Source organism: Chrysochloris asiatica, unplaced genomic scaffold (genome assembly GCF_000296735.1).
Source record: "Chrysochloris asiatica unplaced genomic scaffold, ChrAsi1.0 scaffold00072, whole genome shotgun sequence".
Classification (NCBI taxonomy): domain Eukaryota; kingdom Metazoa; phylum Chordata; class Mammalia; order Afrosoricida; family Chrysochloridae; genus Chrysochloris; species Chrysochloris asiatica.
The window spans coordinates 5,373,310-5,399,201 of NW_006408590.1; the positions used below are offsets into that span (position 1 = coordinate 5,373,310).

Below are 25,892 nucleotides of genomic sequence, written 5' to 3' on the forward strand. Positions count from 1 at the left end.
TTCCAAGGCTGTAAATCTTTACAGGAGCAGAAAGCCTCATCTTTCTCCCATGGAGCAGCTGGTAGTTTCGAACTGCTAACCCTGAGGTTTGCAGCCCGATTCGTAACCACTACACTACCAGAGCTCCTTAATGTGGAGACTTTGGATTATGTTATATTTCTCTGAAGAGTATTGATGATTTATTTTATCAGGCTACTGAGTAAGACGCAAACTCTGAATGTCTGATTCCTATGGCAGAGTTCAGACAGCATTTAAGCTGCCCTGTATGCAGGATATGCACTGGACTTCTAACTGAAAGGTCAGCAGTTCAAAACCACCAGCAGTTCCTCAGAAACCCTACACAGGGTTGCTAGGAGTCAGGACTGACTCGATGGCACTTAACAATAACAGATTTTGGAGTCCTGGTGTGGTGCTGTAGGATGCACACTGGACTGTTAACTATAAGGTCACCCGTGACTCCTAGGAAACCTGAGTGTTTCCACTATGAGTCAGAACTGACTTGACAGTACGTAACCACACACACAAATGGTTAAGGGATCAGTTAGAAATAAGGACTGAGTTTATACACAGAATTTGGTGCCTATCTTTTATTTCTTCGTTCTTCGGGTAGTCCAGGTTACTCTGAAACCTTCAAATGGTTATTCCTATCAAAAAGAGTATAAGCTCTCTACTACCTATCTATGCAACTGTGGGATACACTCAGGGAAAACCCACAGAACTAGAAACTCACTCCATGCCAATTGTGCTTCCTTCAAGTTTCAATTCTTCTCTAAGACCTACATGCTACTTTTCACTCTTCAAACCCTCAGGTAGTTATTTTTGTGTGTGTGCATTTCCAGAGTTTATAGCTATATGTGGGAAGTTCAATCTCTTAGAAGCTTATTCTTTTATAGCTAAAAGGGAGCCTCCTAAGATCCTTTTTTATAAGCTTCAAAACCCAAAGCATTAATACACCATTTAGGGGTGTATGTGTAGGTGTGTGCATTGTAGAGCAATTTAAAGAAACAAAAGAATGATAAAAACAAATTAATGTATACCTAGAGAGGGAAAGTAGTTGAAACAAGAAAGACAAAAGCACATATACTATGGTTGTTAAGTGCAATTGAGTCAGTTCTGACCCATAGTAACCCTGTATAGGGTTTACAAGGAGCAACTGGTGAGTTTGAACCACCAAACTTACAGTTCAAACTGGCTTTGCATTAGCCCACTGCGCCACACCAGGACTCCAAAAGCACATATGTTGTTGTTGTTGTTGAATGCTGTCAAGTCGATTCTGACCCATAGAGACCCTGTATATGGTTTCCAATGAGTGACTGGTGAACTTGAACCACTTACCCTGAGATTCAAATGACTCTGCAGTCCAGCGCATTAACCCACAATGCCACAACAGGACTCCAAAAGCACATATTATTGTTGTTATGTGCCATGCAGTCAGTTCCGACTCATAGCAACCCTGTACAGGGTTTCCAAGGCTGTAAATCTTTATGGGAGCAGAAAGCCTTATCTTTCTTCCGTGGAACAGCTGGTAGTTTTGAACTGCTGACTGTGAGATTAGCAGCCTGATTCATAACCACTATGTTACCAGAGCTCCTTGAAAGCACATATTGTTGTTACGTGCCGTGGAGTCGGTTCTGACCCATAGCGACCCTGTACAGGGTTTCCTAGGCTGTAAATCTTTACGGGAGCAGAAAGCCTCATCTTTCTCCCGCAGAATAGCTGGTATTTTTGAACTGCTGACCTTGAGGTTCGCAGCCTGATTCGTAACCACTATGTTACCAGAGCTCCTTAAAAGCACATATAGGTAGATGCAAATTATTGCCATGCTCTTATTCTCAGGTTATGTGTGGGATGATGGGTGCTCACTATATTACATGGCATATAAGGATTATGTCATATAATCTATATGCCATTACATTTGCTTTTATTTGATACCAATATGTAACTGGACAATAAGGGCTATGCACAAACAGTTGTGACAGTATGTCACGAGTCAAGTGACTTTCATTAATCTAATTCTGTCTACTAAAAACATTCATTGAGTCCTGAGTACTTTATCATGTTCCTTGTTGTTGTTATTCTTAAGTGCTGTTGAGTCAATTCTGACCCATAGCGACCCTGTACAGGGTTTCCTAGGAGCAGCTGGTGAGCTTGAACCACTGACCTTGAGGTTCAAAACAACTTTGCAGTCCAGCGCATTAACCCACAGTGCCACACCAGGACTCTAGCATGTTCCTAGACTCCTGAAAAGTTTCAAAAATCACAAAGATTTTTGAGAAATTCTCATTACTTGGTCTATGAAATGGCTACAGATTTATGAGATTCATTTATAGGTAAAATTTCTGGACCATTAAACTATCAGCATATCTTAGAGACATGGTTACTACTGAGTTGTTGTTGGATACCTTTGAATCAGCTCTGACTCACAGTTACCCTTGTGGCAGAGTAGAAATGCCCACAGGGGTTTCTAGGCTATAATCTAAAAGAGAGTTAGATCAGTAGGTTTTCCCCTATGAAGTCCCTGGGTGGGCAGCTGAGCACTTGACTGTTGTGCCACTAGGGCTCCTTAAGGCTCCTTAATACTGAGAACCCCCCCAAAATAATGTTGCTTTTGTGAATGAATGGGAAGAGAAGACAAGCCCATGGACGTAAGCATTGCATCTTTTTAAAAGAACAGAGAAGATTAGAAAGGAAAGTTCCACAGGGAACAAGAAGAGCTATATGAAAATAAGAACATTGAGGCATTCTCAAAGCCTGCATGTTTAAAACCTTATATCCACATGTCAAGGACCGTGGGACATTTTCCCAGAGGGGACTGGACAAGAGGTCTCCCTGTTCTTACTATCTTAACCCTGAATGGAGCTTAATGAAGCACCAGGGAATATTCTGGGAGGGACAGAGATCCCACTGGCTAAAGGGGTGGAAAAAATGATGCAATCAGAAAGCTCTTTCCCATCTCTAATTTTATGACTCTCTGTGAAAAGGAAGCCACTTCAAAATAAGATCACCAGAGACCTGGCTTGGAAGACTGCATCTGACAAGGCATTATTAAGATTCACTTTTCTGACTGATAATTACATACGATTACCAAAAGGTACTTCTGCCTGAAGACTTCTTGAGAGATGATACAGACTAAATTTTTAAACAAAAGTAGAGTAATTTCTCTGAGAATTGGGAACAGTAGGAGCAGAAATTACACACAATACTGCTGAAAAATTAAAGACTTGTTAACTAACAAAACCAATAAATAAATAAAAACCCAAGCTTGGCAATCATGTTCCATGCTTTATTTCTCACATTGTTTAAAGACTACACCAGAGAGCTCTCTTTCGTGTGTTTGACACACAGTTTAACTTTAAGGAGTATTTATTTCAAAGATAAACCTCTAAAGAAAAAATTTATATGCCATTACATTTTCTTTTCTCTTGATACCAAAATAAATTGTGTCTTTTTTCTGAATATTTTGTTTGTTTCATCCAAAACATTTCAAAAGCTATGGTGCCTTATAAAAGAACATTAAAAAAAAAAAAAAAAGAGTAGGTCGAGACATTGGCCAATTGCTCTAAAATTCAAATGCCCAATCAACTGACCACACCATGGGTTTAAGTAAATAGTGCCTCTGTAGGGAAAGGTAATCCTAATTATGTGGCAAGCTACAGGGGCAGCCAAGCTTTATGTCAGTAGCAGATTCTGATAAGATATGTACTAAAGGAATTGTGTCTGGACTGTTTCAACTGGGAGGGTGTTGGTGTAATGTTGGTATTTAGCTGTGATGTAGAGGCCAGCAAAGGTCAGGCTGGACAAAGCACAGCCTAATGAAGCTGCTAGTGTCTGGGGTGAAAGAGCCACAAAGCCTTTCAAATTAGCAGCTGAATCCTGACACTCATTAGTGATTATATATGCAAGGGCTTGCAATTTAAGCCTGAACCAATAAAAGAGCCTAAATGTTCAGCATACACACAAAAGAAATAAAGTACAGCCCAAAATAAAGAGCTAGAACTTTTTACATGTCTCCCCTTTCACATTTTGACGTTTTTCTTTTTCTTTTTGTGCTAACGACAGAACTGCAGCGTGCTTACCTTCCAATTTGGTAGTAAAATAATTACCAGCACGACTAAAACGAGACTTGCATTTTTTTTTTTCTTTAATCAAGGAACGTCTAGTCAAAACTGCTTCTGCTAAGTTCTGTACGAGACATAATACACTCTTGTTAACGAACAAAACCAATAAATCAAGCTGAAGCACTTATTAAAGTATCTTACAACACTAAATTTATCACTGATGACAAATTTAATTTGCAGCTCTGACAGTTTGCTCCTTGCATATACTTCAACAGATTGTTTTTTTGTGGGGGAGGGCCGTTATTTCACAAGTAATGAGTGCCAAATTGTACTAGAAATGTTGAGAGATGTAAAAAGTGATTTCCAATAGCAAATTGTTTTTCCTAGATTGTCTGTGTCATTGGGAAAAGTTAGGCATGAAAATTGTTTCCCAGAGATGCTCTCCTTCACACATTAGAGCTAGGAGAATTTTTTTTAATGGTGATAATGAGCATTTTACGTTGCCATTTATAATCATCACTCAGTTAACCCACGCTCTATTTCCACAGGTAGGTCAGTGCTTGTCCCTGGATAATGGAGATAAGGAAATTGAGATACGGAGTTTTCCCTACATAACAGGTAGAACAATTTTAATCTGTGGCAAGGTCCTTTAACAGGAAGGGAGGGCGGAAAGAAGCAAAAGTAAGGAAATTCACAAAATTGGGTGGGGTCTTACAAGAACTATTGTAGCTAAGGGTCACTGTCTACACTTGAAGCATCACAGAGAATTATTATTTCAAATACACATACAGTGATTATTATAGGCAAGCTTGACATCCATGCTTTAGGCTATGTCATATGAATAAACACCTTATTTTCTGTTCCAATCCATTTCACTGTACAATCTATGGTAGAGTGAACGAGATTACACACATTTTATTTTCTAGAAACTTTTCCTTTTCCTAGGATGCTCCTCCCCAAATGCTCCTCAAAAGCCCTATGGAAATGGACTAGCCAGCATTTAATAGCAACAACAAAGATGTCCCTCTACAATTCTACATTAGCATTTTTCTGTTGTCTTTTCAAACAGCAATGTAATCAGCATATAAAAAAACAAATTTTACCACCTGGTCTTGGTTAAGGCAAAACCAGAAGCCTGAACCACAGTTTGACAAGGAGAGCAGAAATAAGCTCTTAAACAAAAGCATCCAAGGCGACCTGTTTCACAGACTGATTAATAGAAACAAGCTCCAAGGACTAATCACAAGTCGAGCCCTGTTCTGCAGATTAATAGAACAAAGACACAGGAGAGGAGGGGAAGCTACAGCTCTGGAATACAAATAAGCAAAGTTAGGCATCATTGACTGAGTCACATCCTGTGCAGTCAGATCCCAGGTCCCAGGGATGAATCTATTGTAGCACCAAAGAGGTCTGGGTTTTATCAGCCACTCCAGAACCTGATGAGCCATCAGGGTTCTAGCTTCTTTGCAAATTCTGATTTAAAGAGGACACTATATCTCTCAGCAGAATGATATATGGCCCTGGAGACTTTGGGGGAACTTTCTATTTCAGTCAGGCAAACCATAGCACTTGTTGATTATGACCTAGGATCCTACCTCCCCTTCTTCTGCAGTATTGTCTGTCATACCAGTAATCTGGCATCTGTGAAGTGTGTGCATTCCTGAGGGCCCACAGCTGCCCAGACTATATACATGACAATAGTATGGAAGCAGAATAAGAGAGTCAATTTCCAAATTACCCATGGACACACATTATACAGTCAGAAAGAGAATAGAGCTTTCTTTTTGTTCCCTGAATGCAAAAATAAAAGTTATCAGCTGTAAGAAAGTACAAAGATCTCTGGGCAGTAGAATGACAAAAACACAAAAACAAAACCAAAAACAAAAAACAATTTATAACGTTGTTCAGAGAACATTATAACATTGTTGTTCAGAAAAAAACACACGGGGTTGTCCCTCCCAGTTTTCATTTTCTCCAGATATTTACATATATCTTTTCATAATGTTATGTTCACCTCTTGTATTTGGTGGGGATATAGCTTTTTATGTTCCTACTGCTAAATATAGTAAGAAAAACATGCCAGTGTTCTCTTGTGGCTGATGCTAATCCCTGAATGGCTAAAAACAAGGTGAATGAATAAATGTTTTTATGAGACTCCTAAAATCTTCATCCATGTGAGTATTAGATTAACAAAAAGAGTTTACAGAGCTTGGCAAATATAATCTTTGGGAATCAAGAAGTCTAGTTTTGCATGAGTTCCTTTCTTGATGATTTTCTGAAGTAAATCTTTCTTTCTAGTGTCACTTGTAGAAATTCAGAAAGAATTAGCTCTGGTCTGACGTTGTATATTGATAGAGAAGGCAACATATAACAAGACGGAGGCTGGTATAAGAAAGATGATGGTAGGGGAAGACAACGGCGGAGTGCAAGAAATTAAGGAAACAGGTAAATACTGTGAAGTGAGGGTACATGGAGGAGACTGCAATCATTGAAATGAAACAAAACATATAATTTGTTGAATGTGAAACTGATGACCTGCTCTGGAAATCTTCACTTTATTCACCATTTTTACAAAAAGTCTGTTTTGGTCCAGTACAAAAAAAAAAAGAGTATTTGATTTAGTATTTTCAGAGTGTGACAAACAGGACAGATTTTCTTGGGCATATATGTTATTTTGCCTTATCAACTATCCAAATTTTATGTTTATTGCCATAATCAACAAAGCAAACATACATTCATAATGAAAACTCATAAATGTCAGCATTTACAAAGTTCCAGAATTGATTTTAGAGCACCGTTAAGCCTGTGGTTCACGGGCTAGGTAAACTTCAAAATCTTTTAAGAAGTCATCCAAATTTTTCTAGACTTTTCAGAACAAAGTTCAAATTCTACAGAAGGTAATTCCTACAACAAACCAAACGTACTGCTTCGTGTCGGTTCCTATTCATAGCGATTTTATAGAACAGCTTAGAATTGCTCACTATGGTTTCCGAGGATATAAATCTGCACTGAAGCAGACTGCCACATCTTTCTTCCTTGGAATGGCTAGTTAATTCAAAATGTCCATCTTTCAGGTAGCAGCCAAGCACTTAACCAGTGTGCCACCAGGTTTCCTTTCCTACAACACCTAACCTCAAAAACACTGTTTGGTATCAGATTTTTGCCTTTAATAATAATCCTGAACAGCATATAAAATGTGTTTCAATGTAGACATACAGGATACCCTAAAACCCTCCTCACATTCATGGACCTGTTTCTTAAATCGCTATGCAAGCCTACAACCACATCAAATTTGCCTCCAGTAAGCCCTGGTATGGCGCCGTGGGTTAAAACGCCAGACTGCAAAGCCCTTTGAACTGCAAGGTCGGCGGTTCAAGCTCACCAGCTGCTCCTCGGAAACCCTACATAGGGTCACCATGGGTAGGAATCAACTTGACAGCACTTAACAACAACAACAACAAGCGCTATTGAAAAGTACAAGGGTCAGACCCAGCAATATCCACGCACACTTGGGTTCCCGTTTTTCTGCTCACTCTGCTGTCCCAGCAGGCAACTCTTCTCTTTTCAGAATTAGGTCTTTTTAAAGGGAGAGGTTGAAGTTAGATTAAAAAAAAAAAAGGCCTAGTCTTCACTGACTCTTCTGAAAAACAGGAAACCTGAAGGGATGTTTAGTAACAGTGGGATGATCAGCACAGCCTAAAATCCGCATTCTCAAATGTTTCCTGGATAGTAATATCTTTAATTAATATAAAAGCAGAAACCATGATTGAGTTTATTTAAACAAATATGCTTTCAATAATTTTTTTATCTGAAATTGTAACACTTATGTTGTTGTTGTTAAGTACCATGGAGTCGGTTCTGACCCATAGTGACCCTGCACAGGGTTTCCAAGGCTATAAATCTTTATAGGAGCAGAAAGCCTCATCTTTCTCCCATGGAACTGCTGGTAGTTTCGAAGTAGCTGACCTTGAGGTTCGCAGCCCGACTCATAACCACTACGCTACCAGAGCTCCTTTTATGAATTTGTAGGTCAGCCAAAAGAGGTACATACAGATTTTATTTAGCCTTGATTTGTTGTTATGTGCCATGGAGTAGGTTCCGACTATAGAGACCCTGTACAGGGTTTCTGAGGCTATAAATCTTTATGGGGACAGAACGCCTTATCTTTCTCCCGCGGAACAGCCAGTCATTTCGAACTGTTGACCCTGAGGTTAGTGGCCCGATTCGTAACCACTATGCTACCAGAGCTCCTTAGCCTTGATTTAGTGCAAGGAAAAGTGTGGTTTTAATCTTTTTCATGCTGTAAAAGCTCAAGTGTAGCAAATGAAAGTGATTGTGTTAAACAATTTGTTGTGAGTAGAGACTGGTTTTAGGTGCTCTGGTAGTGTAGTGGTTACAAATCAGGCTGTTAATCTCCAGATCAGTAGTTCAAAACTTACAGCAGTTCCACAGGAGAACCAATTCCACAGCACATAACCACCATCACCATCACCACCACCATTAACTGGTTTGGAGTCTTGGTGTGGAGCTATAGGATAAGCACTGGACTAATATACTGACTGCAAGGTCAGTTTGAACCTTAAGTTCAGCAGTTCAAGTTCACCAGCTGCTCCTCAGAAACTCTATGCAGGGTTGCTATGAGTAAGAACCAACACGATGGCACTTAACAACAACAACAACTAACTGCAAGGTTGGTAGATCAAACCCAGCAGTCACTCCTCAGAAACTCTATACAGGGTCACTATAAATCAGAACCAAATTGAACAGCACTTAACAACAACAGAGATCAGTTAAGTTGTTTCAAAATGAGTGTAAAGGTTTGCAACCTGAAAGCAGGACTTTAAAGATGGATGCATCCTGCCTAAAGGTGGTATTTGCCAACGCACCATAGGTCTCTGGACATGTGGAGTTCTCTATAGTCCTGTCAATAATCCAATCCCATGGATCAGGCCTCTTCTGAGTCTCCCATTCCAGGGCTTTGACCTCTCATTTTTTCTGTTACAATTACCATGATGAGTCACCTAAATTGTAAAAATTCTAGTCTGTTCTTGCTTCTTTTCATAGGTCTTGACAGAACTGGTTCAAAGTGCTGCATTAAAGAGCAAGTAAGACTTGTCTATGAGAAGTTTATGACCCAGGGACTGCCTGTACTATATATTTGATGGCAGGTTTATAATGGCCAATGGCCAATCTGAAAGTCTACCTGGTCTAGCTTTCTACCAACCTCACACTTCACACTGACTGCAAAGGAGCCCTGGTGGCTCAATGGTTAAGTGCTTAGCTGCTAACCAAAATGTTGGCAATTGAAACCCACCAGTAGCTCTCTGCTGCCATGAAGATTTCAGCCTAGGAAACCCTATGATGTAGTTATACTCCGTAACATAAAGTTGCTATGATTTGGAACTGACTTGACAGCAAACAAAAACAGTCTTGACTGAGACAGTCTACAAATACAATTATCTACTTTTATACTTGCTCACAGCACAGGGCTAAGACAGCCGATGTAAAGATACAATAAAGAGTCTAAAAATATTGGTGGGGCCTTTCTTTGAAAACTCTCCTTACCCTTATAAGATGAGGTTTATCTTATAACTTCCATTCCTTATATTCACTGATCCACACTCACCTGGAGACACGCTTTGCCCTCTATATTTCCACAAGTCTAAGGGTCTAATTATGTTCACGAAGCCCAGGAACATAGTTTAGGGCTTTGGTTCTGTTTCCCCCTATAACCTCTATTCCTCCATTTTGTAGATTAAAGGCTATACCTGAGTTTGTACTAGAAATCTATGTTTTTCCTGTTGCAACTAGATGTTACATCTGTAGAAACCTTCAACTCTTAGTCACAGATGCTCACTTACTCAATCAGCAGATAGGAACTGAACTTCTCCTATGTGTCAAGCACTGGGCTTGCCTAGGGTATGCAGAGAGAAGACAGGGTCCCTGCCTTCATGGAGCTTACAGGCACTTTGTATTATATCCTTCTATCCAACTGTGGATCAAAAGAAGGAATTTGTTAGTGTAACATGAGGAAATGAAAGAACACTCAGATGTCAGCCACCCATGTCTCAATGGGAAGGCCCAGTTCTTCTCTGGAACATGGTGGGTGGGCCAGGCCTGACTTCAGCAGGGCACACTGCCTGCACTTCCTGCATGGTACTTCAAAAGGAAAAAGTCACATGCAACCAACACTTGCCCCTCCCCCCCTTACATGTACAAAGACAAAGGAAGTCATCACTATGAAGTACAAGACCAAACTGACCCAGTCTTACAACACATTGAGATGCAGATTTTTCACTGTTCAAACCCTTGTCTCTGGGGCACAAGAAGCAAAAGATGCTGGATCACTCTTTTGTTCTGTCCCCTCAACATCCCCATTTTCCCTCAATACAAGCACTCTTCCCCACTTAATCCTAAGAGCCCTGAAGAGTGCTGGCCTTGATTTCTGTATGTAATTTTTTTGCAAATAGATGGAATTTGTAAAGTCTTCTAAGTGGCTAGCCCTGAGATCCCTTATGTTAGGAGGAGATGGCTGTGTGTCGTTACTGTGATATCTTGATTAATCTGAAGATCCCAGCAAGGACAGAGATCTGGGGATCCTGGATTCTGGTCTGAGTTCTCCCTCAAACTAACTCCATTACTTTGGGCAGCTACTCTTTCTCTTGATATCCTTCTGCCAACCGGAGGCAAGACTGAGCAGCGTGAGACATAAACGCTTTTGCAGATGTTGGAGGATTTCATTACATAATTATTAATACTAGGGGACCGCAAAAAGTTGGTAAGAAAGATTCCATGATTTTTTCATTCCATTTTTAAACGAAGTTTTTGAACTCTCCTCTTACATACCTTGCATGTTTTTAAGAATTGTTATAAGGCCCAAATGAGGTTAACACATGTGAAAGTTCGTGAAAGAAACATATTATCCAAATGTAAGTTTATTATTATTGTCTGTTAATTGAGTCGCTCTCTCAAAATGTGTAGAAGAAAAATTATGCCAGTGGTTGGTATTAAACAATAAAATGCACACCCAAATGTTTTTGAGCGTGACCACGCAAGCTCTAAAAGGAGCGCTGGAGTTGGTATACAGGTACAAGGTGGATCCAACGAAGTAAACTCTGCCAAAACAGGTTTTCATATTGTATCTGCTGATGGGGCTATCAATGGGAGGTAGGAAGCTCAGTACTGGGTTTTGCTTTCTCCTTTTTCAAATAAACAGGGCAGTTGTTAAACCAGAAGTGAATCTGATCCTGTGCAGCTTTAAGAGCAGTCAGCTGCATTCTGAAACAGGCAAAAATGTAAACAGAGCTGGGTAACTCTAGACCAGGCAGTACAGCCATAGGTTTCATAATGGGAGAGTCTGTGGGCCCAGTGCCAAGAAAAATGAAATGTTAGCCCGGGCCTTTAAACAGAGTCATGTCCAAGCAGAGCACATATTTGTTTAACACACAGACACAAGACTTTTTTCTCTGTCAATAATGTTTCTGAAACCTGCTGAATAAAAGCGGGGATCCCTGAAAACATGGGCCACAACCATTCCTGTTTGCACAGTCTCATTCTTTAGCTCTAAAGGATTTTTCTGCCGAACATGGCCATGTCTCTCTTTCTTTCCCTTTCTTGGCCCAAGTTAATTACAGAGTATGACTGTGAAAATAAAATAAATGAGCCCATTCCACCCCATCCACATATCTGAATGCTATCATACAAGTTGCCAATTGGTTTTCTAACCCTCTCACTCATATCTGCTGCTAATTTGTTCGCTATTTCGAGAACTTGAAGACTGTCAGCAAAATACATGATGCATTACAAAACTTATAATTGGAAATAAAAACATCTGAAGCTTTTCTGACAGGGTAAACATAAAGTACTATTGCACTGATCAGAACAAGGAAACGTGTGCAACCTTGTAACTATTTGTGTGCAAACACAATTATAAATGCTATGAAGAGTGGAATCAACACTTAACTCCCACTATGAAAAATGCTGAGAAAATGACATTAAATGAATGAATGAACTTGACAAGTTTATGATACAAACTGAAGGGAAAGGAGGAGGGGGGGAAAAAAAAATCCTGTTCACACTGCCTTTGAAAATGCAACTCGAAGGGCTTTCGCTTGCTATTTCAGCCATTTTAGAATTACGCTTCCTAGACTCAATCTAATTTTCCTGCTGCAGAAGTTAAGGCACTTCCTCCACAGTTAGTAAATCTGACAAATGACACCTGGGTCCACTCTAATGTGAAAAAGTGCTCTCTTTGTTCCTGACCCCATGGTCAGCCTAGAGATCAGATTCCTGGACATAGGAAAGCCCCACTCATATTCATTAAAAGCTACAGGAGACCAGCTTTGTATTTCTGTTCAGGAGAACAAGGTGCAGGCGGGCTATCGCTGAACAATACAACTGATCTGCTCCGGTCGGGGCACTATGGTCTTTTTACTTCTTGCAGCTTGGCTGCTGATCAATTAGTACTGGGATTTCTTTTGTACACAGTATTTTAGTATCAAAAGAGCAGTTGAAATCAGAAAAAAAGAGAGGTTAGGCAATTTTTAAATGCCTAGTCCCACAAGTGAGTTTGACAGAACACTGCACAAGCTAAGATGCAGGCCACAGGACCATTTCTGGGTAACCAAAAACATAAAGATGATTTCAAAATCACAAGCCTTCTCTATCCATGCCCAACAAGCAGTTAGCTAGAGTGACTAATATTTGAGAGGTCAGAATTGTCTCCTCTATGTAAGGTTTACTCGGCCTTTGGCCGAGATCTTACAGATCTGAGAGTCTTGGTGGAAGGGAACCATTGGCAAGTGTACAAAAAAATCCATGAGTTTTCCTGTGTGTAAAGGCAAAGTCCAAGGCTGAAATAACTGCCTGACAACCCAAGAGCCTTGTCTTCAGCCCTGCCCCCAAACTAAAAACGCCACTGCCACCCAGTCAATTCCAACTCACAGCGATCCTACATAAGGTTTCTGAGACTGTAAATCCTTTTGGGAGCAGACAAGCCTCATCTTTTATCCATGATGCTGCTGCTGGATTTCCACCACCAACTCCCAACACGTAGACAACAGCAACAATTGGTTCTGTTGTTATTAAGCGCCATTGAGTCAGTTGGGAAAGAAAAAAATGGCAAGAAGAGAAGTTGCATGAAGTTGTTGTTAGAACTCTTATGAACTCTCAACATGCAAAGAAAACAATACTCCATGCCTGGTTTCCTTTCTTCAAGACGCTTGGAGGAACAAGAAGGTAAAGGAATATGGACAGAAGTCACCATGCTTGCTCTTTAAAGACTTCCTGAGGCAGGGCTGGAGTCCCTGGATGGTATAAACAATTAAGTGCTCACCCACTAACTGAAAGGTTGGTGGTTCAAGTTCACCCAGAGCTGCTTTGGAAGAAAGGCCTGGAGGTTTACTCCTGAAAATATTAGCCATTAGAGGAGAGTTCTAGTGTCATGCACATGGGGTCACCAAGTTTTAGAATCAACTCAATGTCAACTGCTAGTGGTGTTAGGAGAGACAGGGTGCACTAAGGAACCAACTCCTGCCTCCTTCCGAGAGAGACCTCCTGCTCCTGCCAAGTTATGATATCCTCTGTACACCTTTCCCAGTTTATGCCACTTAATTTTTCCAGACCCAACAAACCACATTCAAAGGCTCTTCCTTGGGGACCTAATAAATACTCCAGCACACTCTAATTGCAAATGCACATGAATGCTCTGGTGGGTGGTAAGTTATTTTCCATACACAAATTTCTGCTTAATTGTAGATTAGGAGACACTACTTTAATTCTCCCTGGTTTGAGAACGCTTTCAGCACTACCTACAAGTTATAAACATGTAATGAACTTGGACTAATATTCCTTTTCTCCAGTTAAATCAAATCACAATTTACATGTTTTTCAATACATGAGTTTTAGTTATTTTCCTGATATGTTGGCAATTAATTTTGAGAAACATTTGATAAGATGAAAATCCTAATTTGATCTCTGTTTTTAAATTAAAACAACTAGCAATTATCAGTAAATGAGTACTTAGTATTTCTACCAGAAAAGTCATAAGGAAAACATGGAATTTAGACTTAGTTTACATTATTTTAATATTGCAATCGCCACTAGATTAATACACAGGCATTCATACCTGGGTGAATTTCAGGGACGGAAAAATCTGAATTTTTAAAGTGAGCAAAGTGGTAGCTGTGGTATCAGTTCCCCTTAATTTTACTTTCCTGATAGTGTGTAAGACAAAAAATAAAAAGACATTAAACAAAATCAAGCATGCTCTCAAATATGTGCTTCTTCAGAAGATCTGAACTTTGGTGGCTATTCAAATGGGTTGCATTATTTACGAAAGAGTGACTTGCCTAATGTCTCCCAATCAGCAATGGCAGAACTAGAAGCAGAACCCACCTATCTTGAAGGTTGACAAAAGTATAAATTACATTGGACACACCACTGTACTATTAGTGTTAACACCAGAAGTCCTGGTGTGGCACTGTGGGATAAAGCACTGAACCACAAGGTCAGTTTGCACCACAAGGTCAGTGATTCAATCTCCCCAGCCACTCCTTGGAAACCCTGTGCAGGGTTGCTACGAGTTGAAACCAACTTGACAGCACTTAATAACAACAACGAGTGTTAACAGCTAACACCTTTTCTGGGCTTACTCTGTCAGGAATTCATCTCCATGTTGTTGATACATTACTGCATTGTTTAATCTTCATAACAGCCCTGCAAGGGAATTAGTATTGTCATGCACCGTTTCATAGATTGGACAATGCATGGAGAAACCCATTCAAGGTTCGGGGCCGCATAAATGGTAGAGTTGGGAAACATTCGTACTGTCCTCCTCTCATAGGAATGCTAATGTAGAGACATTCCTAAATCAATGTCCAGACTACCACAAGTCTTGGGAATATTAATTTTAACAAAATATCTTCACAGTGAGATCCAAATTACATCTTCAAAAACAACTTCAGGCTAACATGTGAGAAGACTAACGAACGCTGCCCATTTTCTTGACTTTACCATTCTTTCCAATGTTAAAATTGAAATGTTACTGCATGACCCAGTCCAGCTCACATATAAATGATGTCTACAGTTTGCAGCAGCACCATAAATGGATCATGCTTCATCACATAACATATCTTCTTGAGATGTTGTGAGATCTGCCTCTGCTATAATCTGGTTTAGCTAAACTCTACCCTGAACAGATTTGAATCTGTTCAGATAAAGGAGGAAGTTGGTCTGCTGTCATCATTTCAGCACCTATCAATCGAGAGATCTCAGAAAGTACTGCTTGTTCAGGAACAGCCATAAATATTCTGTGCAGTTCAAAGATTTTTCAAAAATCACCTTAAGCTCTTTGAAAACATAAAAACAAACTATCTTAACTCATACGTAGAGCTTCTCTGCCAATTAGAGGTCATTCCTCCAGCAATTTTCTCTGCATTAAAAAGCTGGGATTTGAAACTGGAAATGTTCTCTCGTCCCTGCCCTTTACCCAGAAATGCTAATATCAACATTCTACATTACCCTGAAAGCAGCTTTCAGGTAACAGTGTGGTAGGATGAAGTTTTGCTACTGATTCTCTTGCCCTTTCCCACCTTCTGCACATTAAAACTAAGCTGATACACATTCATAAAGCCGGATATGAACTGGATCTGGAGGTAATAGCCACCAGTTACCAGTTACCATGATGCTGCCCCTACTATCTGTACAATTCTTACGTAGTCACTCTTTGTGCTAGAGTTTGCTCGTCTGTCAAATGGCAATCAGAATAGTTCCTAGCTCCTAAAGGTATTTTGAGGATAAAATAAACTAATAAATGTAAAGGACTTAGAACAGTGCCTGGCACATAGTAAGAACTCAAAGACACACAATTATTTTCTGGTTGCTTTAAATAGAAAGCTATCCCCTATACCCACTCACCAGACTTTCTGTAGAGCAACCAGTAAGGACAGAAACAAAACTACAGAGAATATCTCAACTCTCTAGAATGTAAGACTGGACGAACTGAACTGTTGAGTGAGGTGGCCTATCTGAATTCACTCTGCTTATCCACCTTGAGCCCTCTCCAATCCTACTGCAATAGGTGTGGGGTCCTTTCACAGAGCAAGTGAGTAGAAGCTAGTTCTTCAGCTCTATATACACAGAGAGCCCTTAATAAAAAGGAAACTATAGTCCTGGAACCCTCCTGACATAGAGGGTCTTCTAGTCTAACACTCCTATATTGCAGATCAAGAAACTGGGTCTTGAAGCTAAGTAACCTGCCCAAGTTTATAAAAAATACTTAGTGGGAGGCCCAAGACAAGAAACACAAGTATTATTCTAAGCAACCTATCAGGTACTCTCACAATCTTTGCAAACTTCACTTACTTTAATCCTTATCATATTTTTCTGATGTAGGTATTATTTTTACCATCTTAGAGATGCCCAAACTGATGCTTAGTGAAGTAACTTCTTTAAAACTAGACAATTGACAAGTGCTAGCCAAGATTAAAATGCTTTCTCTTTGGCCTCTGAAGATATAGGGCCCTCAACCTGTAACTCCCAAACTGCCTGACTATAAGTCTCATCTAGGGAACATTGAAAAATACAGATTGCAGGGCTCCAACTCAGGAAGGAGGATGAGAGTCTCTGGAAGAGGATCTTCAAGAGCTAGGTCTACAGACTAACTCAGGCGCTTGTAAATTCTAATACGTAGCAAGATTTCTGAAACTCTAACCTACATGAAATATTCTATGATTGCTTCTAGTGGAAAAGGAGAGGGAAATTTACCTAAGGCTAAATCTGTGTGAAGGAGTAGCATGGTCACCTTCCATTGACCTTCAGAGTCACACAGTTACAAGCACAGCCACCCACACATAAATATATACATGTCAATCAAATCCTTACTTGTATTCATCTTGCCTAACAAAATCTTTACTACAATGAAAACAACAGGTTCTACGTTTTGCAGCAATATCAGAATATATGGAAAATACAATAGTACGGTTTCTTTCTACTCTAATTATTTTTATTTAGGGTATCTTTCTTCCTGCTAGAGCTGAAAAAACAGAGGGCAATGTTTGTATGAACACTTACCAAGGTGCACCGTATATCCTGAATCCCTTCACTGTTACCTCCGAATCTTGTAAGTAAATACTGTTTGTCAGGAGGGATTGAACATTGTCAAAGTCCTCTGGTTTCAATTTGGACACAGAGGGAAAACGGTAGTAGTCCTGTTTAACAAGGTCTGCCATGAATTCCTTATCAAATGTCAGTTCATGATTTCCAGCAATCACTATTTTATATTCATATGGCAGGTTTCCTGAAATAAGAAAAAAGAGCACCAATTAGCACGTTCATTTCTCATCACAAAGTACAATGGGCAAGACTGTGTGATTAGCAGGCAGAAACGAAATGAAATAGCTCACACTTGCCTTTGTAATTCCATGTGCAACAAAATTTACGACTACTCCTTTATGCTAACAAAAATGACAACAGGAGATAGAGTACTGCTTAGAAGCTAAAAAGCTACTAAGAAGACATTACATTTTCCAGTTCCATTTCCCTCCTCTGTATGCCAGTCACTGTGATGATTCTACAGCGTAATGAATCCATACTTTATAATTACCCAGGACAAAAACAAAACATAAAACAAACTTTCATCGTGGTCGTTTAGAAAAGGTCTGAAATTGGTTTTATCTTGAAGAAGCACATCAACCAACTATTCCTAAAAATTCAGATAAATGCTAGATTTTTAGCAAATCCTTCTTCCCTACACAAATCTTGGCAAAGCCAAGCCTTCCCCAATTTATATATATGAAAGGAACCACCTAGAATCATTTCATATTGGAAGTCTCATTTTCAGTTTACCTTTTGGCTTCTGAGTAAAAAGAACATTATTAATGGCCACTGAGAAGAGGGCTAACTTTTCTCCCATTGGGATGGGAGAAGAAAGTGTAAAGCTTAACCCCCTTTAAATATTTATGGTATGGAAATGTGAGTTCTCAGTGTGTGCTCTTTATGCAAAAGTTTCCCGATCAAAATGAGATAATTCTGGGAAGAAGAATGAAAGCTATAAAGAAAAACCCAAACAGCAGACTTCTGCATAGATTCATAATATTTGAATAAAGTATAGATCATACATATTAATAACTCATCGTGTAGTTATAAGAACCAAAATCCAAAGGGAGATAATGCCGGGCAGTTGTCTCCATTCTGAAATTAATGCCCTTTTTTCTCTCTGTCATAACTCATCCCTCAAGCTTCACCACTAGGCTGTTGCTCATTTTATTTTGGGGGTAAAGAAGGGGCATGGACAATAGTGCCTATAATTCCTGCTTCCTGGAACTCTGGGATCTAATGCAAAATTAATGTTTCCTGCTGTTCCAGGAAGAATTAAAGTTACCACTAGCAGGAAATTGGATACACTTGTAAGAACTGGTCCTTACCAGCAAAACAGAGTCAATGATTTAACTAATGACGCTTACTGGGGGGAAAAAAAAAAAAAAATATATATATATATATATATATATTTGTCCAAGTTTTGCCATCAGCCCACTTGGATTTCAGAAATGCAAACTGCAAAGATTATATTGTGAATGACCAAATACTGAAATCCCTCATAATCTCAGCAGCACACTGCAAATTTATCAACTAATATTGAGGTGGTCTTTAAGACTGCCAGATTAAATTTTGTAATGTTGTTGGTATTTCTTTAACTTTTAATCTTTAAATTGATACAGTTGGTAACAAAATCACATATATGAGAGGACCTCAAAAAGTTGGCAGAAAAAATCCACTATCTTTTAATGATATTTTGAAGTCCCCTCATATAGCATATGCACTCGTGGGGAGTCTGAGGAGAGAGATGAGATGGATCAGATAGGAAATACCACTGCAGCGATTTTAAACTAAAAATGCTGTGGCTAAGCTTCAATAAGATTCCCAGTGTGGTGCTATAGGTTAATGCACTGGACTGCAAGGTTAGTTTGACCCAAAGGTCGGTGGTTCAAGCTCACCAGCTACTCCTCGGAAACCCTACACAGGGTCTCAATGAGTTGGAACTGACTCAACAGAACTTAACAACAACAAAGTTTCAATAAGACAAAATGGGTCCACACTTGACTATTAGCTTACAATGCTGCATGGCATATTTTTAGCCTCAGTTATTAGCAAGGCCAATAAATCTGCTGCAAAAAAGACCTCTTTAAAGTGTTAAAAAGCAAAGTTGTCATTTTGAGGACTAAGGTGTGCCTGACGCCAGCCATAGAATTTTCAATCATCTCATACGTATGTGAAAGCTGGACAATGAATAAAGAGGACATAAGAACTGATGTCTCTGACTTATGGTGTTGGCGAAGAACACTGGATATGCCAAGGAATGCCAGGGGAATGATCAAATCCAGCTAGGAAGAAGTACAGCCAGAAAGCTCCTTAGAAGCAAGAATGGCAAAACTTTGTCTCCTGTACTTTAAGCACGCTGTCAAGAGGGACCATTATGCTTTGTAAAGTAGAGGGTCAGCAAAAAAGAGGAAGACCCTCAATGAGATGGATTGATACAATGGCCACACCAATGGGCTCAAACATAGCGGTGATTGTGGGGGTGTCGTAGGACAGGGCAGTGTTTTGCTCTGTTTTACACTTAGAGTCACTAAGTGTCTGAACCTACTTGATGGCACCTAACAAGACTGTGATTCTGAAGGAAAATAGGAACCCTTCCTCAAATGTATATTTATGAGTATTCATAATTTTTCCACTTGTCGTTGTTAAGTGCTGCCAAGTCTTTTCCCACCCATGGTGACCCTGTATAGGGTTTCCGAGGAGGGGCTGGTGAGTTTGAACCACCTACCTTGCAGTTCAGATTGACTTTGCAGTCTAGTGCACTAAGCCACAGTGCCACACCAGTATAAGGCAATAAGATGTGTGATGTATACCACAAGGTACTTGGGTTGCATAGTGACTGTATTTTGCACAATTCCCCGGCACTATATTGCATATGAAACATGTTAATAACAAAGCTGTGAAATCCCAGCACTGCACACACTGGAACTTTGTGGGATTCTGGGAGTTGCTCAGCCTGGCATTGCACCTCCAGATTTACCTAAGGCCATAATGGGCTATATAACATTTTCCTGGATGGTAATCTCTTTCAAGGCAGGTCCTAGCTGCGAGCAAGTCTACTTGTATAAATCATGTTATAGTTGCCTGGTTCTCTTTAACCATTCATGATGATGGACTCCTTGTAAGGTCTTTCACTGTGTATCACTGTTAAAGCAACAGGACTTGGCGTTTCTATTTCTTCAGCATTTTAGAGCTCTGGTTCAGGGAAAGCATGAATGAGTCTGGAAGTCAGGGAAAAAGAAATATACCCTTTACACCTTTGAACCAATTTTTAAAAAGCAAAACTCGTGCCAACTAAATCTTCTTCAAGAAGACAGGCCTCCTCAGTGTCTTTTAAATCAAATTTTGGAGACTCAGCATAAAAAAAAAAAAGTAGCCACCACAATGAACAGCCTCAGAAATAGTGATGATATTTACACAATGGCAGCAAACTCATCTCTTTCTAAGACTCCATGAACAGCTTCCACCTTCCGTCCTGTTACCAATGATATGAAATTGCCTGACATATTTTCTTTTTTGTGGAACTGACCTTTCATCTATAATCTGCCAACCTTTATGTTTTATATGAAACGAGTAAGTAGAGAAGCTGACAAATCCCCTGTTACTTGATGGCATTTTAGTATTTCTGCGTAGGTTTTTTGTTTTGTTTTGCTTGTTATTTTTTTTCCCCCAGACAAGATTAGTTTGGAAGCCTCTGCAGTCAGAACTCAAACTTCTTGGTATTCAGCTCATTTTATCATTGTCAGACAAAGAGGTGTTCAGCTTTATCCATTTATTCAGATCAGGCCATCTAAGCTGACCTGCTTGAATAAAACAGCAAAGCCATATGCGTAGTTATTCTAACATGGAAACATTTATGCTCTAAATGTCCTATCAACTAGCCAGTCCTGCCTTTCCTGAGACGTAGTTTGTATTCTACTGGTAATATCCAAGAGTATTTTAGTGGAAGGGGGATGAACTATTGTCAAAATGTCAAATAGCTTTGTATGGTTTAAAAACACATATTTGGAAAAATACAATGTAACAGTGTGAGTAATCACATAGATCTTAACTATCCTATTTTCATAAATAAAACAATAAAAGAGGCAATTTAAAGAAGATGATTGCACAAACAATAGAACACTTAATTCACAGATAAGGCAGTGAAGATGCTGGTGTGTGAATGAATGAAATGCAGGGAACTAGTTCATCAGCTCAGGGATGAGTGGAACAGACCACGAGACATCACAACTCCTACAGGTAGCAGCTGAATCTAATTCTACTCTGTATGGTTTTTTTTATTTGGTTTTGTTTTTAATGTTTTATTGTGAATTATGTGATAGTTTACATGGGAGAACATTAGCTTTACATTCATCCTATCATATATCTTTTCATTGCTATGGTTACAATCCCCTCCATGCATCATCAACCAACCAAATGGTACACCAGCAAGCCTGTCCTTTGGTCGTCAGCACACAGCCCCTCTCCCTCTCTGGGTCCAGAGTTCCCAGCCGCTCCATCTCTCCATGTCATCGTCTCTGCATCCATCTCTGGCATCAGTTTCTCTGGGTAGGGTCCCGCTCTCCGCTCTTCTCCCTTGATGGCCCCAGGGTCCTCTGCTCCTGGACTGCAAAGTCAATCACTCTCCTCTTTTTGCTACAAAACGTCTACCTTTACTTTTCCAACCCTCACAGTCAGTCCTGATAGTAATTATTCACTATCAGTGAGTGCTATCCACATCTCCTTTCATCAGTCCTGCCCAGACAGATTAGATACTACTCAGTGGAGATTCTAACTTCCTCTGCGCCCTCTGGATCTAGGTTCCCTCTTGAAAGCTTGTAAGCCAGTCACTTCTTGCCTTTGTAGCCCCTCCCCACCCCCCGCCCCGCCATTTTAGGTAGCCAATGTTCAAGTTCTCCAGTAGTGTAGTGGTTATGAATCGGGCTGGTATCCTCAGGGTCAGCAGTTTGAAACTACGAGCTGTTCCGTGGGAGAAAGATGAGGTTTTCTGCTCCCGTAAAGATTTACAGCCTCAGAAACCCTGTACAGGGTTGCTATGAGTCAGAACCAACTCCAAAGCACATAACAACAACAACAATGTCCAAGTTGCCCATCCCCTGTCTACCCTGTGTATTGAGGGGGTGGAAATGATCCTCGCTGTAAAGATTTGTTCCCTTGTTTGAGCTACTGCATCCATAGGTGTAGGTCAAGTTTATCAAATTGTATCAGATTACTCTTTTTTTCCTCTTCTTTCTGCTTCTAGTTGAGCTCTGATTATCCAGTCATTGAAGCCGGGTCAAGTGGGTATTATCTGCAAGTGTGGGTGTTCTTATGCATATGCCCTCTCTTCTTATCAGCTGGATGCTTCATTCACCACTCTAGTCCTTAGTGGCTATGTCACTGACTCTGGGTCCAGGAGTCCCCAGGTCTTGCCAAACTGCTGGCCAACCAGGTCACCACCTCTATTGAACGTGGTAGGACTTAGCTCGCAGCTTCATTGCTGTTTTTCCCTCACTTCCCCTTATCGGTGACCAACGTGGTCACCAGTCACAGCACATGTCTGCTCATGTATTCCCATTGAGTCTCAATCTCAGAAGGGGTTTTGCCCTGAGAGGACCCAACTGCTTGCCTTGATGTCTCCTGGGTGAGCAACTTGCTTGTTTTTGTAGTAATTAGTCAGACTGCCATTATTGTTTTGTATTTTCTCTGTTGGTCTTTCTTCAAGAAGTATCTTCTGTTCTTCTAGCTGCTCCAGGCTGGTCTGCTTGTCCTTCCAATGGAAATTCTCCACCTTAGAAGATTCTGGATGGGGTTCAGGATGCCACCTATGGTCTTATGTAATGCAGAGGCTCCACAGGAAGCCTCCTTCACAGGGCACAATGTAACCCCATTCCAATCAATTATAGGCAGAAGACGGACTTACAAGCTTTCTATGGTGATATGGTTTTACCTACTAGTGGCATACAGAAAAGTAAAAGATAATGAACGTTTGCTGGATCCTCACTGACAGTGCGAATTACCCCACAATCTTACTATACCACCCACGTTATCAGAGCAGACATTGCAAAATGTTTCCATGTTCCTTTCTCGCTCTCAGGATCACTTAGCCCCTCACTAAGCATGTGATATATTTTCTATCCATGTGAATAAAGATTGGAGGCTTGCGTCTATTTCGAGGCACCTCAAAAGAAAGGTCTGGTGATGTACTTCCGAGAAATCGACCACTGAAAACCTTAAGGAGTACAGTTCTACACTATTACATATGGGGTGGCCACCATGAGTCCAAGTCAACTCCATGGCAACTGGTGAACTCATCAGGATCTCTTCTTCACTTTTTCACTTTCCAGTCACACCATCTTTGTGTCTTTCCTTCTAATGACTGGCGTCTTATTCCTTACTCCCATACCTCTTACTACCCACTGGTACCTTCCTCTTTCAGACTTCTCCTTTCTGACAGTTTGTCCCCACCCCACCACCTACTGAATTCTCTTCCTTAAATTACAAATAAGTTTCTCTCTCTATCCAGTACTTATTCACCCAAGAAAACAAAAAGAATCATTTTCTCTCTTTTCCTCCTTCTCTCTCTTTCACACACAAACATTCCAAAATATTCTTCTTTGACATGCTTCATCTGACTTCCAAACCTCTCTAAAGAGTCCAGAAGCCAGTATCTGGTAAACCAAATTCGACCCTGATGTATTATATCTAGCCCTCAATTATGTCTTGTCTTAACTATATATATATTTCACATTTAGAAATCAGAAGCATTCGCATGAAAAAATACACTGGATTTGTAGCTTCTTTTGGAAAAAATCTAAAGAGCAGGTAATACTGTTCTCCAGTCTGTCACTGACCCCACCACTCTCTATTACCTCTCATACCTACACCATTTATCTCATTTGTGTCGACAAATGAACTACTGCATTAATGGACTTGGAAACTTAGAGACCAATGATTACTCATAATTTACCCAATGTAACCTGGCTTCTGTGTCTATTCTCTTCCAGAAGCTTCCCTTGTAAGTCACTAATAACCTCCTAAGGAGTCCTGGTGTAGCTCTGTGGGATAAGCACCTGACTGCTAATAACAAGGTGGGCAGTTCAAGCCCACCAGTCACTGCTTGGAAACCTTACAGATGGTGGCTGAGTCGAAACCAACTCAATGGTACTTAACAACAATGAGTCAAGGTTTTTTCTCAACTTCCCCCCTCCCCCCCAACTGATCACACCAAAAGACCCAACAAACAAGCAAGCACACTGTCATCAAGTGGATTCCAACTTACATAAAGCCTACAGGGCAAAGTAGAACTGTCCTCATAGAGTTTTCAAAGCTGTAATATTTATGGAAGCCAATTGTTACAGTTTTTTCTTGTGGTGTAATTGGTGGGTTCAAATTGACAGGCTTTTGGCTGAAAGTATCTGTTCTAACCCTGCACTCTCCAAATTCTCCTCCTCCCTCTCTGATATTTCTTTTCCTCTCTCCATTCTCTTCTCATTCCATCTCATCTTCAGTTTATACCATTGCACTCTACTCTGTTATTCCATCATCTTCACTACCATGAATTTTGTTCAATAATTTCTTACTCTACTTCTCACATTTCTACTTTTCATTTAAACTGTGGAAGCAGTAAAGAGTTACGAGCAGAGATGGCAGGTTTCATCATGCATAGGACTTAGAGATTGAATTGTGTCCCCTAAAAAGACATGTGAAAAGTCTTAACCCCTGTGTCTGTAAATACAACCCTATTTGGAAATACAGGTCTTCCTTTGTTATGTTAATGATGTTGTTAATTATAGTAGATGGGTCCTACACCTAATCATTTCTAAGAGGAACCTTGATGAGAATTAAACAAGATATTGCACATAAGGAATATGTAGTTTTTGACACTTCATATCCCTTAATAAATATTACCTGTATTGTTGCAGTAGTTATTACCAATTGCCACTCAAGAAATCATTAGTTTTTCATAAACTGGATTCCATCCTGGGACCTAGCACATGTCACTTTAAAGAGAATCTTCTAAAGATAGAAAAGAGAACTTCGATTTTCTGCAGGCAAACACTGCCATGGTCCAATATGTCCCTCATTAAGCTATCTGTATCTAGAGGCAATGGTGGGTGGGCCAATGAGGCTTTCTACTTGGACAGTGTACACATAGCCCCCTCTGTCAAGATGATACTAATATTACAAAATGTATACCCTGAACATACCAGTTCTTTCCTACTTGATCGTTCAGAGTAATTCTCATTTTTTTCTAATACTTGCTGAATACCAAAAATATTCCAGGACTGGTCTCTTACAAATTAGTAGTATTGACTGTAATAGATAATATCTAGAGTATGTTTCTGTTAAGAATGCCTTGTTGTTGCTGTTGCTGTGGTTAAGTGCTGTTGAGTCAGTGCTGACTCATAGTGACCCTGTATAGGGTTTCCAAGGAGTAGCTGGTTAGTCTGAATTACTGACTTTCCTATTCACCTAAAATATCCCCATACCTTCATAGAATCAGATGGTGGTACTCTTGCATGAATATGTAGAGTGAACAGACTATTTTGAAAAGTTTCAGATATTCAGATATGTACATGTCTGATATAAATCTATATCCATTTGAAAACAAACACACAGCAACTGTGTGAAGGTCAGCTTCTCTTCTTTAGCAAAATCTGGACATTTAATATGTCATTATAGTTACACCTATGAATCCGAGCATAAGAACCCAAGTTGTCCTTAGAGACAAATCAAACTGGTAGTTTCAAGGCAAAG

At 40.0% G+C, this 25,892-nt stretch overlaps 1 protein-coding gene across 1 annotated transcript in view; it reads right to left on the reverse strand.

Moving 5' to 3' along the window:
• MPPED2 (metallophosphoesterase domain containing 2) overlaps positions 1 to 25,892 on the reverse strand; it is a 265,815-nt gene that overhangs the window by 107,020 nt on the left and 132,903 nt on the right. Inside the window, exon 3 of the mRNA XM_006864857.1 lies at positions 17,130 to 17,355. Coding sequence (XP_006864919.1) covers positions 17,130 to 17,355 — 226 coding nt within the window. The remainder of the gene's footprint in view (positions 1 to 17,129; positions 17,356 to 25,892) is intronic.